This window comes from Rhamphochromis longiceps, linkage group LG18, assembly GCF_057381845.1.
Source record: "Rhamphochromis longiceps isolate RC_006_pf linkage group LG18, R_longiceps_female_GT1.1, whole genome shotgun sequence".
In the NCBI taxonomy this organism is placed as follows: Eukaryota; Metazoa; Chordata; class Actinopteri; order Cichliformes; family Cichlidae; genus Rhamphochromis; species Rhamphochromis longiceps.
Window position 1 is genome coordinate 20,369,660 of NC_140574.1, and position 16,443 is coordinate 20,386,102.

At 39.4% G+C, this 16,443-nt stretch overlaps 1 protein-coding gene across 3 annotated transcripts; it reads left to right on the forward strand.

Annotated features, from left to right (window-relative positions):
• Window positions 1–30: 30 nt before the first annotated feature.
• On the forward strand, window positions 31–14,869 carry rc3h1b (ring finger and CCCH-type domains 1b). 3 transcript variants are annotated; one of them, XM_085390233.1, is made up of 20 exons: window positions 31–177; window positions 1,414–1,830; window positions 3,445–3,565; window positions 5,762–6,001; window positions 6,136–6,311; window positions 6,499–6,699; window positions 6,883–7,015; window positions 8,152–8,270; window positions 8,614–8,726; window positions 9,062–9,301; window positions 9,478–9,671; window positions 9,798–10,207; window positions 10,320–10,478; window positions 10,654–10,809; window positions 10,908–11,130; window positions 13,077–13,170; window positions 13,337–13,433; window positions 13,778–13,987; window positions 14,184–14,287; window positions 14,398–14,869. In XM_085390233.1, exons 2-20 carry the CDS (start codon window positions 1,600–1,602, stop codon window positions 14,552–14,554), a joined length of 3,378 nt encoding a protein of 1,125 aa, XP_085246359.1. In that variant the 5' UTR covers window positions 31–177; window positions 1,414–1,599; the 3' UTR covers window positions 14,555–14,869. The 3 variants fall into 3 exon arrangements, with proteins under 3 accessions (XP_085246359.1, XP_085246360.1, XP_085246361.1); XM_085390234.1 differs by having other exon boundaries at window positions 13,080–13,170; XM_085390235.1 differs by having other exon boundaries at window positions 10,320–10,406.
• Window positions 14,870–16,443: the final 1,574 nt, after the last annotated feature.

Consider the following 16,443-nt stretch of genomic DNA (forward strand, 5'->3'; position numbering starts at 1 on the left):
ACGCGCGTGCACGCACACATCTTTTCCAGCTAGCTGTAACCGGCTAGCCAGTCTGTTGTCGAGTTGACACCCTCTCCCTTACCTTGGCAGCAGTTAAGCTGCACAGTCGACATGGCAAGAAAATATCGCAGCAATTTCCTTAAAAAAGATGAAAAACTTCCAAGTCTTTTGGAATAAGTGAGTAGCATCGACAATAACAATTTATCTGCTCGGTGAAAAACCCAAAGTAGTAGTTGCATGTTTAGTTTTAGGCACATTAGTGACGCATAGAGATTGTTAGCGAGCTAGCTAAGGAGCTAAGCGCTAAGAGAGTGGAGAGAGTAACATTTGTTCATTAGCATGTTAGCCCTCTGTGCTCATTCCGACGACAAGAGCCGTTGAGTTATGTGCCCCTCAAAACAAGAGTAAAGCACAAACCTGGTCAGTTCTTAAGAACTTTATGGTATTGAGTTGTTGTCACTGTGTCTGGTGAATATAAAGACATTTTGGGACAGTTTTGTTGCTTTGAAGTTATGGGCGCTAGCGTTACATAATCTGACTTGTTGTCTCTTAGATCTCGTTTCCTTGAACAGCGCCTCCTCGAAGGATAATTAATATCATTAAAACTGTAACGTATGAACAACTGTGACTATATTCAGAGCAATAACTGTGTGACAGTCGGTTAGCGATAGGTTTCAGGTCGTTAAGTAACTGTTTGCTGATCAAACGACGTTTACCCATAGCTAAGCTAGGAAACTAGCCACCCATAGCTTCCGATGCTAAAACTAAGCTAACGTTACCTAGAGTTAGCTAGCTATAAAAGCGTCTCGTATCACTCGTAAGATTAGTGGGTGCATAACGAAACATCGAGATGGTCACAGCAAGGATAACAAACTGGGCAACAGCGCAATTGTTGGTACAATATTATCGAGCGCTATCCCCAGACTCTAGCTTTATATCAAGTTAGAGGGACTTGTGTGGTTAGCCTATCCTATACCCTTTGTCCATAGTCATAGCGATAACCAGCTCTTTTTTTTTTTTTTTTTTTAACTAGGCCACGCCGCAGTTGTTTTGGTCCATCTCAACCATTTGTTTCATTCGGACTTTACAAATATGTGTTGTGTCACCTCTGATTTGCCGTTACATTGTTTTGTTGGGCTTGAACAACGTAATTGACAGGAAGAGGCATATTTTCAGTGCGGTTAGTTGTTCCACGGGAAACCTGCTTTATAACCACACTGCCTAGAATGCATTTCTCAGCTGCAAATGCACTCATGCACAGTGTAGCCATGTTTTATAGTGTACTTCTACAATGTTTTGATGAAAAACTAATAACATTATGACACGTTTTATAAAAAAAAAAAAAAAACAACAACAACGAGAGTTTATGAATGCGGGAACAACTATAATTCCGTTTCTCTTTCTGCTTTACAGTATTCATCACGAGATGTGATCCACAATCCACAATGTGTGAGGACATTTAAGAACGATTGAGTTCGGAAGAAAAAAAAATTGATTCCAGTGGAATCTTTCATTATATATATATAAAATTATTATATATTTTCCGCTGTGTTTAAGCTCACATACATTTATACACACCCATCCCATCAACATATAACCATGCCAGTGCAAGCACCACAATGGACAGAGTTCCTGCTGTGCCCGATCTGCACACAGACATTTGAGGAAACTGTTCGCAGGCCCATCAGCTTAGGCTGTGGACATACAGTCTGCAAGATGTGCCTGAACAAGTTGCACCGAAAGGCCTGTCCCTTTGACCAGACAGCCATCAGCACAGACATCGAGCAGTTACCTGTCAACACAGCTTTGTTGCAGCTGGTGGGAGGCCAGGTAAGAAGTTTGTTTTTGCGTGTTTGTCATAAATTGCTAAACAAATATACAGAGATCTGACTTTATACCGTCTGTGCTGAGATTTTGTTGACGCTATCTTGTGGTTAAGAATACTAGCTCATGGGTATGTTTTTGTTTTTTTTGTTTGTTTGTTTTTTCAGTAGTGAAACATTTTTAGACACCAATCCTGGTTTTAAAGGATGACGTTTTCTGTAATTACTTTGGATTGTATTCGTGTCACACATGGGTTACTACATGGTGTACATACTTTTGGGATTTCTTTCTGAGTCACCCTGCAGTCATTGAGCAATGACTTGAATTATGCTGCTTTACTGAGTGCTAGCGCATTCACTAAAGCCGTATTTCTCAGAGGGAGTGTTATACCAACAGGGTGAGGCACAGCTAATGGTGTCTGGCTTTGTTGGCCAGGTTTCTAAGTTAAGACTGCAATAATGGATAACGTCACTGCATCACTTGTAATGCTGAGATGTGTCTTCTCTAGTCATCATGACTGGTATAGCGTGTCCCTTAAGCACATCTTGGTTGTATTGCACATTTGTGCCAATAGGTAGGGCTTCCTTAAACGTTCCCTATATATATATATATATATATATATATATATATATATATATATATTATGTGTGTGTGTATATGTAATGTAAAATTTGCTTGGTGGAAAAATATAACTAACCCTACCACACGTGGTGTGCCACACACATGTATTTGGGCAGACTGAGTGATAATAATGGTGGCAGACATTATTAAGTAGCACTCAGCTTTGTTATGACCTTTCTCAGAATTGGCCTTAATGTGCTGACGTTAGCCTTTGTGAGCTTTGCTTGTGGAAGATTGCAGCAACAGATTTTGCTAACATTAACGAGAGCATCTCAGCATATTAATATTTCAATACATGCTGTTAGTATATAGTTAAGTGAAACTCTGTGGACAAATGAAAATGCCTGGTCTGGGGGTCTTTGACAATCTTCAGCTGATTACTTAAACATTCTAATACCAGTGATTAGTGAGAATCCACATAATTTGAAATTAAATGTAATATATTTTAAGTAGGGATTATTTTAATTGTTGTACAAAATGAGTTGTAACGCGTTAAATTGGCCCTCAGTCCAAATTGTTTCTTACCGTAAGAATAACCATACACAAAAATGTTGCAAAAAATGACTACCGGTACTTAAGCCACCAACATACACATCAATTTTTTTAATTAATTAATTAATTTTTTAAATATGCTTGACAGCTCACTGTCATTTATTTTTCCAAAGTTATGATTTGTTTCAGTAAGTAATGTTTGCTTTTGATACTTATTAGATGTTGGAAATTCAGGCTAGTTTAATGTATTTCATTATGCAACTTCACATTATCAGTAAGAATACATAGTTCACTTTGTCTTCCAATACACATAAAGAGGCATTTACAATTAATTTGTGCATTCAGCTTTGTTGAGCTTTTTAGCTGCTACATTACACAGTGAAATGAAAGTGATGGTGATGGCGGTTCCACTAACTCTGCTACAGCTTTGTTGGGACAAAATTGTACTGAAACCTATTCATCTGTTGCTACTGATTTTCTAAATTCCTCCCTTGCATTCTGCTTCAGGTTCCCAAGGCTCAGCCAGTTGCTTTGATAACAAGTCCAGAGGACTCACAACATTATGAGGAGGCCAGGCAGTGTGTGGAGGAGCTGGCCCTCTACCTTAAACCCCTCAGCAACACCCGAGGTACTGGACCTTGCTGGAACTATTTAGCTCTGTGGTTTGCTCTTTCTTTTGTTTAAGTGAACAGACCTGGGACCTTTCAAATATGGAGGTTGATTTTCGGTATGAAAGACCACTTAACAATTTTCTTGTTCTCAGAGGGTGGATAGATTGGGAGGTAACTGTTAATGGGTGTAGACTTCCCTTTCAAAAAATAGCATAAGAGTGTTTGCTTTCTTTGTGTTAATCTCATGCTGGATACCAAAAACTGTCTGGCAAACAAAAACTATATAGGCACTGACAGTTTGAACAGCACCAGCATATATCATAGCTCATGAAGCTGGAGGTGTCTTTGAGTGAGAATGCTCTTAATAAGACATAACTAGATTGTCGAAGTCACCCTATATATAAAAACAGCTAAATACAGTCCTACTGTGTATCATAACTGATTTAGTGCAAGTGTCATTTGTATACCTCTTGATTTTTCATTCAAAAGTGTAATACATTTTAATATTGTATAGTATTCTGTAGAGGTAGGAATCACCATACATCCCACGATACGATATTATCACAATACTTAACTCACGATACAATATTATTGCAATTTTTTAAAATATTTTGCGATATTCAGATTCTGTACATAAAGGTTAACTTTATCAATATTCATTTTATCTAATATCAAAGTCTCGCACTCAGTCTTTCTCTCATTTCAGTCAGTTTTATTGTTGACAAAGTGAACGGTTTGTATTACAGTCTAGTCCAACTTAACTGAATGCAACCATCTGGTACAATTATAGCTATTCTGAACTATGCAATTTATGAAAACTGTGCAGCCCATTCAGCAACTGAAGAATTTGAAAGTAAATTAAAACAAAATATAATTTTACATTAAATAAAAAAGTTTTAAACTTAATTAAAATAAAACATGTCTTAAATTAAAATAAGTAAACTGACATGTTTATTGCTGCCAAAAAAGGTTAAACACATTTGGACAGTGAAGGAATGTCAGGATTCTTGCTCAGAAAAAGGAGCTGATCAACATGCTCTGAAGTCAGGGCATGTTCCAGTCCACAAAAACTTTTTTTGTAACAAAATATCGATTTCTGCTGTCCCTGTATCGATACATTATTAGCAAACAAAATATCACGATACTACACAGTATCGATTTTTTCCCCCCACCCCTAGTATTCTGTATTTATATGTAATGCAATACATTGCAATTGTAAAGTCACAATGCCAAGAACGAGCAGACAGTATTACCTCAGGACCAAGATTACCTATACTAATGTTTTGTCCCTACTTTTGAAATGCCTTCAAAACCTTACCTGTCTTTTACGGCAGTAATTCTAGTTCTGTTAACATATTGCATTGAGGTTTGTTAACACTTTGGACAATAAGTGTTATCAAGTTTTATGCTTGATAAACAAAAGCAATAATCAAGCAACATTTCTGTACATGTATTTAGTAATGGTTGTATTACTGTAGTTTCTTGAGTACGATATTACTATACTAGATCACTATTTTTTTTAATATATATGTATATGGAAATATCTGAATTGCATTTAAGGTGCAAGGTTTAAGTAGCAAAACAGATTATAAGCTATTAAGTCTGAAAACAAATTACAGTATTTGCACTGCTTATTGAAATATTCAATATCAATATAATGAGTTGTATCTGCAAGTTGTTTCAGTGCAGAATATTGTGCATGATGCTGCCCTCAAGATTGTTGAGTCATAAATGTATTTAAGGAGCCTCAGTGCAACGGTAACAGATGGGACATCCTGATTTCTTGGGATGGAGCAGAAATGTTCATTTAGCGTCTTGTTTGGATGTACATTGGATCAAAATTCTTGAAAAAAGGAAGAAAAAAAATTTCTTCATTCCCACTAACAGTATTTGACTTAAGTTGCATGTAAATGCATCCAGTTTGTCAATGTGTGTCACTCTGATCTTTGCTGCAGAGTGGTGCATGGTTGATGGATGAAACAAGAATGAACTAATTTCTGAGTTTTTAATGTAGTTTTTCTTTATAGTTACATTAATATACTTTGTCCAGACTGTTAGGATAGCCAAACCTTGTTTTCTGGTGACATCAAAGAGCATTGCCTTTTCAACAATGGCTGCTGGCGTCTGATAATTTAAACATTGATACTGGTACTGAACTAAAGTATCTTAGCAGTACATCTTTTATTGCATTCTTTTTTTCCTCTCCTTGCCAGGTGTAGGGCTGAGCAGCACCGCTCAGAGCATGCTGAGTCGACCCATGCAGAGGAAACTGGTTACTCTGGTCCACTGCCAGCTGGTGGAAGAAGAAGGCCGTGTTAGAGCCATGAGAGCGGCTCGCTCTCTGGGCGAGCGAACTGTCACTGAGCTCATCTTGCAGCACCAGAATCCACAGCAGCTCTCGTCCAACTTGTGGGCTGCTGTCCGTGCACGAGGATGCCAGTTTCTCGGCCCAGGTAGATAGTTTTTCTTTACCCACAAAGTGAAATTTCCCTGAAAACAGTCAATTTATTCTCAGTAAAGACTAATTTGGAATGTGATGACTACTGAGTGTTACTCATCGATTCTGTGTTTGTTTTTCCTTTCTCAGCCATGCAGGAAGAAGCCCTAAAGTTGGTCCTCCTTGCTCTTGAGGATGGCTCTGCTTTGTCAAGAAAGGTGCTGGTTCTATTTGTAGTCCAGAGGCTTGAGCCACGGTTCCCTCAGGCTTCCAAAACTAGCATAGGCCACGTTGTGCAGCTTCTCTACAGGGCCTCCTGTTTCAAGGTATTAATCTGGCTGAAAACCAGAAGAAATTTATTTTATTATTTTGATATTTTTTATAAATGTTATTTAATATTTGTTTTGCTAAATATAGGTGCAACCCTTTCTGTGCAGAATTTTCTGTTGTATGTATGTAAGAATTTCTTTCAGAAAATAAAGGTAACTAGCTCATTTTGTGGCTTTCTACTAGGTTACCAAACGTGATGAAGATTCATCCCTAATGCAGCTGAAAGAGGAGTTTCGTACTTACGAGGCTCTGCGACGGGAGCACGACTCTCAAATTGTTCAGATTGCTATGGAGGGTGGATTGCGGATTGCTCCTGACCAGTGGTCTTCTCTTTTGTATGGGGATCAGTCTCACAAGTCACACATGCAGTCTATTATAGATAAGGTGTGTACTGGAAGTAAATCTATTTCAGTTTGTCGTTTTCACATACTGTACACATTTCAAAGAATCATTTAAAAAAAAAAAAAAGTATTAGCTCTGTTGGTCATAACATGTTCTTACATATGAAAGCTGAAGTACCAAAGCATTAACTATTTATTTTTATTTATTTTTTTGTTATGTGTATAGCTGCAGACCCCAGCATCTTTTGCTCAGAGTGTCCAGGAGCTGACAATTGCGCTGCAAAGGACTGGAGACCCAGCCAACCTCAACAGGCTGCGGCCCCATCTGGAACTTTTGGCCAACATTGATCCCAGTCCTGGTGAGAAACACACCCGCTATTGCGAGGACAAGTTGGTACATGCAGTGTCAGATGCAAATCCAAACTATGGCTCTTGTGTTTTCCCAACCCTCTCTCAGAAATCTTTGTTATTGGCCAAGTTTTGTTTTTTTCAGGAATCAAGTTAAAGTTCGGGTTACTTGAGTGATTTATTTATTTATTTATTTATTTATTACACATAAGTAGCTTAATTCTGGAGTCATAAGTCACCCATCCTCACATGCACACTCTCAACAGACAACAAATAAGCATAGTGCAAAATACTGAAAACATGCCACAGTGTGTCTTGGCTGATATGTTTCTACATGGATCAAAGTTATTTGCCCTTCCCTTTACTTATCCATATTTTTTTCTTCCCATAATTCTAGTAGAATTGATTTCATCATTCATGTCTGGGAATCTTGCCACTGAACTGTTCTGTCATTTCTTGAATGTCATTAATTCTTTGCATATTTAGGTAAAACCTGACAGTAAACTTTGACAGTGATATACCTCCTTTTATATTGAGAATGTGCTTTCTGCACCAAGAAGTCAATTGTATATTTTATTCCTTTTTGAACTACTTGGCTTTTGGTATCGCTGAGGTCACCATGCATTCCTTTTTTTGAAGCAAATAACACAATAGTAAAGTTTGTCACTGGTTATGTCTTTCTCATAGGTCTGTATTATCTATTCGGCCAGAAAGTTGCCTCTTTTTGTATATAATAAGACTTTATTCTATTGTGGAAAGCTCCACTGAACAGTTACCAAATGCATATTCAGCCCTTGGAATCAGCTACTGCAGGCTATCGCAAAGCTTGGTCATAAAGCTGGTTATTAAGCAATTGTCCAGTTACTGTTGAGCCTGTAAAAATGGAGCAACCCTGTTAAAAAAAAATCAAATGTTGTAATAAATTGTCCTGAATTGACCTTGAATTCAAGCTGAAAGTCTACACCTCAGTAACCAAATTCCTAAAACTATGCTAACAACCAAATACTCCCATCAGTATGTTGGATTTGTCCTGTGTAGTGTGACTTCTACTATGTGGCTCAAAGCACACATCTGTCTCAGCTGATAGAGAACAGCCAATTTAAAATGTATTAATCCTTTTTTCCTGTATTATTTATTGTTTGTCTAGATGCTCCTCCTCCTACATGGGAGCAACTTGAGAAGGGGTTGGTAGCAGTGAAAACAGTGGTACATGGCCTGGTGGACTTTATCCAGAACCACAGCAAGAAAGGAGCCGATCCTCAACAGGTTAGTGTTTCTATTAAACTGCAAATAATGCTTGGAAAAAACAAAGCCAGGCTTTTAAACGGTCTAATAATGTTTCAAAGGCTTGTAGGAGATTTAGTCATGGTGGTCCAAGACATTGTTATGACACTTGATTTTTGAATTTTCCGTAATTTGTAGCAAACCCAAATTTTTCAGGATTGTAAATACAGATTTTTTTAATAAATAACTATATGAATAAATAAAAATGATTTTTGTAACGTTTCATCTTGTTGGATATAACATTTGTTTGCATCTGTTATTCGATGCAATTTTCGTAAATGGAGTTTTTACTTTTTGATCATATGCAAAAAAATCTTTTTTTAAGCCTCCTCAGCACAGCAAATACAAGACTTACATGTGCCGTGACATGAAGCAGAAGGGAGGCTGTCCTCGTGGAGCCAGCTGCACCTTTGCACACTCTCAGGAAGAACTAGAGAAGTGAGTCTTAACAACAACTTGTCAACGTAGTGTGTGTGTGTGTGTGTGTGTGTGTGTGTGTGTGTGTGTGTGTGAGAGAGAGTGCGAGAGAGTGCGGGGGAGAGAGAGGGTTTTTTTGTGTGTGTGTGTGTGTGGGGGGGGGGGGGGGGGGGGGAGCTAGTTTCTGTTCCTCAATTCAGTCACTATTACCACAGTGGTTTTTATACACTCTCAATTTTTCAGAAATATATGTGTATGTTGTTGTTTTTTTTAATATCTAAAAAGAATATGATATCATAATTTTTATTATATTTTATAATACCTACCTATTTACTTATTTATTTACCTATTTTAAGGTATCGTAAGATGAACAAGCGTCTGGCAGCTCGCCTCCCTGGCTCAGGAGGACTCTTGTCAGATGATCCTCTCGATGTAGCAGTGACCCGAAAGCCTTCACCCTTGGCCAATGGGACTGGTGGATCCTCTTTGCCCACGCTTATTGCTCGTGGCACCGACCCAGTCTCATATGAACTGCCGCGTAAATCTGTTAAGATGGACGGAGGGAGTCCCAGTGCCCCAGGATCACCTCCTGATGTGTGAGTATAGTATGCAGAAGCCAGAGAGTTAGCATCTTCATCAAAGCCACGGGTTTTCTTATCCCTAGGTCACAGAATGAGGTTATTCAGTGAAATTATTTGCTCTGTTAAACAGAACAACACAAGATACATCAGATGTTGGAAAAATATTTAACAATGTGGGTTTATTCTTGTAGCCTGGACACTGTGCCCAAACATGGCATGACTCTGCCACCTCATGCCCTAGCCCACCCCAGGATTTCAGCAGATAACCTGTCAGTGGTTCCCAGAGGATCACCAGTGTACCCCCAGCAACAGCTCGCTGAGATGTACGGTGACACTCGTCCACCACCTTCTGCCTCTCAGTATGAGCCCCAACCATATTCTGCAGGTAGGCATAATGTATGCGTATGACTGAAATTGTAGCATTATTTTTATTATTATTATTTTAATTTATACTTAGAAGTAAATTGGAAGATTTTTTTTTTTTTAAATACTGTGACATTTTGTTTTCCAGGTTACCCCTACCAGCAGCCACCACAGTATGTTCCAAGAGATTACATCCGTAACCCTCCTCCGCATAGTGAGTCAGGACCCCCTTACCCGGATCCTTACCCTGGTTATGGCCCTCCAGAACGAACCTACCCGGCCCCTCACTCTGGTCAACAATTCTCCTACCCTCATCCTTCACACTATGACAGAGGTCGCCATATGTCCTACAGTGGTCCGCCACCTCCCCCTCAGCCTTACCCATCTCAAAGGGAAGGCTTGGTCAGAATGAGTCCAGCACCTCTAGATGTGCCCCCACCATCAACAGGGCATTCCAACTCTGTTTACCACCCAGAGCCCAGTAGCCGGGATAGATATGCAGCAGATGGCTACTATCCACCAGGTGCTCAACCTATGAATATGAGGCCCTATGTGAGGGTGAGTATGTTTTTAGATATGCTTTGTGCTCATTTCTCTTGGTGTGGATATGGGGGGGGGAGAGAAAACTGTCAGCAGTTCAGCAGTCATTATTTGTGTGTGCATCTCATAGGGGCCATCATGTGGTGGTCCTCAAGCCAGCCTGGACTATCTGCATCGACGCCGGCAGGAGCTGTTATCCCAGCTGGAGGAAAGGAAGGTCATTTCGCCTCCACCTTTTGCTGCTTCACCCACTCTTACACATCCCTTCCCCAACGACTACCCTCCTGATGTTAGTACCCAGGAGATTTAATATACATCTGCTGTTTATGTCAGCCATTGTAATATTTAGCCTCTTATTTCAGGCTTAAAAGCCTAAAATAATCCTGAATGTAGTTGGTGAAGTAAAGCTTGAGTTAACTGTGAATATGGGTAAGTTTTAATAACTGCATGTGTTGTGTCTGCAGTATGACGAGGATAACTCCAAAGCAATTCCAAAATGCAGACTAGCCAACTATACGGGGCAATACTCTCCCTGGTCTTGTGAAACTATTGGCTCATACATTGGCACAAAAGATCCCAAACCCAAAGATGTTATGGTTCCTCCTCCTGTGGAGATGATGGTAAGCCTCAAGTGACAAACGAACTTTGTGCTGATTTCTTGGGTTTTTCATATAATAATAACCTTTCCTCTCTTTATCCTTTTCTCTCCTTTTATCAGAATGTGGATGCTAAAGGCCTGAGAGAACCGTCGTTGGAGGCCCCTCGGAAGGGCACAGAAGTAAAGGATGATGACCCCATTATTCCATTTGGTACCCTGCCCACTGTGTCGCGCTTTGGGGCCATCTCTCGCACCTCAAAGACAGGCTATCAGACCACTGGACCTGTACAGGCCATGGCCTCCACTCCCCAGAACCCAAATTCTAAACACATGGCCATGCCAGGTAAGAGCCCACATGGACCGCAGTCTTATTGCTTTACTGACACTGGTAATTAAATGCAGCATATTGTTTCTATTGCTTTGTCTAGAGCAATACACACACAAGAAGAAGAAAAAGAACTTAGCTCTTTAATTCAGTGACTCATTGAACCTCCTTGTGCAACAGCTTTTAGCAGCTACAGCATTTCCTGTAGGCCATTCCATAGCGCAAATTATCTTTGTTGAATTACTTGTGTGCTTTTGGTCACCAGGCGCTTAGACAGCAAAGAAACGCCAAACTATCAATACTCCCTCCTAGAGCAGGGCGATTTGACTAAAAATATTTATCATGATATACATTTGAAAATTTGCGATAACGATATAACTGACGATATAATTGACACTAGACAAAATACTTTACAACTCTTCAAATTTATTAGTGCATTTCCAGTGGAAATTGGCTGACAAATCCTCAGCATAACCATGTATAATATCCACAAAACTTAAAAAGAGGTTATACACACACAATACCATATTATGTTGAAGCACCGTACATATCACTCGGCGAGGCTCCAGCCTACGGTAGCCGTAATGCTCCGACAATCCATCAAGCGGTGCGGCTTCGTAGCTTAGCAAAGTCGTACTGAAACATTTGACAGATTTTTGAGCGCTGTGTACCACATAAAATCGTTTCGAGGTCAGTAAACACAACCAGAATTCATACATAAGGCACACGGGATTATAAGGGGCACTGCCGATTTTCAGAAAAATCAAAGGATTGATTTTAAGTGTGCCGTATTTTCCAAAAAACACAGTACCGGTAATAACGACAGCCCGCTAGCATGCTCTACCAAAACTAGTGCTTTGTTGCGTATCTGACAGATGAAAGCCAAACCAGTTCCACACCACTGAAGTTGCAGCATTTTTACAAACCAATTCTGGTTCATCCGTTTCATTTAACGATCCACTTTCGCTCTTCTCATTCTGCGTCACTGCCATGTCCGTATGTAAACAAAGGCACTGCGCATGCGCGTTTTACCCATATTCTATTGCGATATTTCATTTTCCTATCGTTGCCCAACATTACACCGGTATTACCATGAACGGTATGATATAGCCCAGCCCTACTCCCTCCACCATGCATCATATGGAAATACACTAATTTTCGAGGGTGGTGTAGCTTAGTATCTATTCGTAGAACGTTTTATCAGAAGTGGCACATCCTGTTTTTTGGTTTTTTTGCTTTTTTTAAGGCAGTAGGATCTTTCCATTTCTACATTTAATCACTTTTTTCTTTTCTTTTTTCTTTTTTTTTTCTTTTTTTTAAATCAAGTTCTAGATATTTCTGCAAGTCATTTTGCTGCATTTTGGGTACTTTTTCACTACTTTCAAGATTGCTCATTGTGCTCTTGGTGTGAGGTTTTTGTGTGTGTTTTTTTTTGCAGGACACCCACTCATATGAAGAGTAGAAACAGTCCTGAATTCTTCTTCCGTTTGTAGAAAACATGCCTGTTGCAAACTGAACAGCATTTTATTTAGAAACACTTCTGTAGCCCTTCTGTAGTAATTCTTATAAAGTGCTTTGAAAGCTGTCATGCTCACGTCACAATGCACATCAAGCAATTGTTTTTAAGAAGAGCGGCCTTGTCAGATCAGCTCCGGCTATATTTATAGGAAGCATCACCTGTACAAGCATACTTCTAATCTGATTTTGTCAATTGTGATACACAAAGTAGTTTTTGAAGAAGGTTTATTCATTTATTTTTGTCCCCCCCACACACAGGATTATAAGATAAGACAACTTTTATTAGTCCCAGAGATGGGAAATTCACATTGTTGGAGCTGCAAACAAGTGTAGTATTCAACACACGGGAATACTCAGAGCATAGTCATTTCACATAATTGTAGTGTTTCATAATTGCAATTGTTAAGAACATAGTTCTGTTATACAATTTACCATTTTCCCTTCAGCAGAATACACATATGGAAGCCATGGAGGATGGGGTGGAACTTCATACCCCACCCACCAGAATGCCTCCTCCTCTCAGGGACATTTTAGTGAGCGGTAAGTCCTATATTTGTTTAATCTGTTTGTTATTCTTGTGGTTGTGTTTTGTTTTTTTGTTTTTTTTATATATAGTCAGTAGATCATCATGTGAATTGTGTATTTGCCAAATATCAGAAATGCCTTTGTTAAAGATTGTGAAGCAGTTATTTTTTTGCTGTTGTAGTCTACCCATGGCAGCCTCAGACAGAGAGCAGTTAAAGATTGAGCTACAGCAGGTGAACCAGCAGATCAGCCAACAGACACAGATGCACAGCATGGAGGTTTGTACAATCTGTTACTAAGGAGTATCTATAAATGTCTAGAAAGACCCATATCGTTTTGATCAATTTTTACACCACAAGAGGTGTGAGGTGCTCAATATTATTGATTTCTTGATTACCTGTTTATGGCTCGACTCTCCTTTTTAGATTAAAAATTGATGTGGCGAGAAATACAAACTGTTTACCTGGTGTCTAGTTACTATCAACATATATTCAACACTGAAATATGTGTAATGAATAAAATGAATGTCCCATTTTAAACCATTGTTTTCCTGACTATTGCTAAAGACTTCCAGATTGGACATTCACCCTCCTACTCCTTACTTCCTGTCTTTCTGCTACAGGCTGCCAGTAATTCTTTACTCCTGCAGAGGGAGGCCAGTGCATTGGCTACTCACCCTGGCCAGGGCCAGGCAGCAGTAGCCTCACAACAGCAACAACCCAAGTGGCCATCAGGGGGAGCAAGTGCAACAGCTGTCTCCAGTGAACAGCTTAGCCTGGAGCTTCACCAGGTTGAGAAAGAGATCGGCAAAAGGACCCGTGAGATGGCTATGGTAGGAGTGGTGGCGAGTTGTTGAACACTAACGAGGGATGTAACAGTTTAACCATGGATTTTGAGAGAATTTGGGATTAGTGTGGATGTGGTTAAAACGTCTTGATGGGTGGGTTTTTGGCAAATTGACATCTAGATCTTTATGAGCTGTGTGTGATGAAATATTTTATTGGGGGTTATATCCATTTCCAAACCAGGAAAACCAGGTGGTCCATGATGTTCAGCAGTACAAGATGAAACCTGCTGAGAATGGACAGCCAGAGCATAAGACTCCACTGGAAGAAATCTCCTTGGCGCTTGCGTGAGTATGAACATGCTTAAATATACTGCGTCCCCCTGAATATGAATATTTTATATTATTTCCATTCATGTCTTGTTCTGCTTTGTCTGTTTTCTCTTTTCTTCATACAGTGAGGTGTCAAATGGCTCCAGCGGTCTGCCGGAAAGTGCAGTGGGCGGGTCCATGCTGTCACTGACGAATAAAGCATCTGCATTGAGCTTATGTTCAGATCCAGGTGTCACTGGTTCAGAGATGCAGAAGAATGGTGTTGTCCATTCCTGCTCTTAGGAAGTACACATTTACACACATTCAAAAGCATGCACAGGCACACATACACCCATTCTATTTAGAAGATGAGCAGTATCTGCCGTGATGAATTTTCTTTCTTTTTGTTCTGTGAATGAGCTTTTTTTTTTTTTTTTATGACTTTCCTTGCCTGGAAACCAGGGCATATGATAACATTTCTTGTGTGTGTTGTTTTTTTTTTTGTTTGTTTGTTTTTTGTACTGGGTTTAGATTAACAAGGCTCACAGTAGATTCAGGAAGAGAAAATGGTGGTGACGTTGACAGTGTCATTACAACTTTATTTAAAAAGTATATGCATATTCAACCTCAACGGTAAAATTATAGCAGAGTATTTGATCCTCCTGAAGAAAGAATGTTGGGTTAGTTGAACGGTTAGGTAAATAGGAGCACCTTGTAACATCGCATACACTCTGAATAAATTCTGTACGATCTGGTTTATGATTGACGATGGCAGAAATGTCACTCTTGGTACTCACCCCCCAAAATCGTAAGAAAAAAACAAAAAAAAGAGGTTGCCCAGATCTGGATGTCTGAGAAGGGAAAAGCACTTCAATATTCCACCTGGATTCAGCTAAAATGGGCATGCAGGGTGTTTTTAAAAATGCAGTGTTACACCACATGCACTTCCGCACCTGCCATGAGAAGTATGACTTTTATTTTTGCATTTTATGAACACGTGTCTGTTTCATATTTGAAAGCAGTTTATAATATATTTAATTGGAGCATTCTGTTTTAAAGATTGCATTAAGTCTTTGATAATGAGCTTTCCGTGTTTTCTATAAGGGAACCTACTAAGTGCTTCTCTTGATTAATTTTTATTTTTTGTTTTTTATGTGACCCTGATGTGATTTGGTTGCCTTTCACCAATGCTCCTGACTGTCTGCTGCATTCAGTTCAGTCAAAATTGTTGTGAGCTTGTGCATGCAGGTTACCAGACGGAGATGGTGCACTTTTTTGTATCAGGAGTCACTTGAATGACTGTGAAGTTGACCTTAAAACATCAAGGCAAATAAGGGATTTCCCTCCTCAGAGATTCTCATCTGGCCACACAAAAGGCCTCCCCATTGGGATATCTTGTCATTTGTTCTCCTAACTTCTATGAAGTTGCCTTCCCTTGTGTATGTTTTGTTAAAATTTGTCTTACTTTTTTCTTGCTTTACATTGTTACGATTTTGGGCGATGATGCTTACCCTGTGAAGGTTTTATCCAGCTTAGTTGAAGACACACTCTCCTCTCCGTCATGAAATGGCTATAATTGGCAGTGAGTCCAGAAAGGTTGCTGTTGTAGCGTTCTTGGCTGCATTAGTACATTTGAAATCATGTTTACAGCTGAAGAAAGCAGTGTTATTTACTGAGGAGTGGCTGGAAACCTTCAGGAACGGCTGTGCTTCGATCAGATTAATAAATTCATTCACCTCGCATTGAGTGTATTTGAGTGTCTTTGCTGACTGGTGCAATATACAGCTCACTTCGTCACTTTTTTTTTTTTTTTTTTTTTGTTCACAACCTGCTGTCATCATCACCATCATTAGAACCATTATTGCTCTTTCTCCATCATATAAATTGTTTACTGCTGATGCTCAATAGAGAGCTCGTTGCCTTTTTGTAAACAGTTAGCATGATTGGCAAAAGTTTTACTGCTCTGCTGACAACGGGTGAGTTCTTGTTCTTGAACGGTTAAAGCATGGAGGAGACTCTGTGGGTCGAGTTGTTTTAGTTTAACATAAAACCTTTTCTTTCACATGAGGAATGCTGAGAAACTGGCACATTGTTGACACCGGATGAGTCAACTATTTTAAGGCACAAATGTTTTTGTGCTGTGCAACATCCTCATCTTGGCTGTTCAATGGGTATCTTTTCCAGTTTGTCAG

Excerpts from the sequence above, each read along its gene's own strand:
- rc3h1b (XM_085390233.1), top strand. The coding sequence starts at position 1,600 with ATGCCAGTGCAAGCACCACAATGGACAGAGTTCCTGCTGTGCCCGATC. Across the intron at positions 8,727-9,061 it reads TCTCAGGAAGAACTAGAGAA|GTATCGTAAGATGAACAAGC; the intron begins GTGAGTCTTAAC and ends ACCTATTTTAAG. Across the intron at positions 10,208-10,319 it reads ATATGAGGCCCTATGTGAGG|GGGCCATCATGTGGTGGTCC; the intron begins GTGAGTATGTTT and ends TGCATCTCATAG.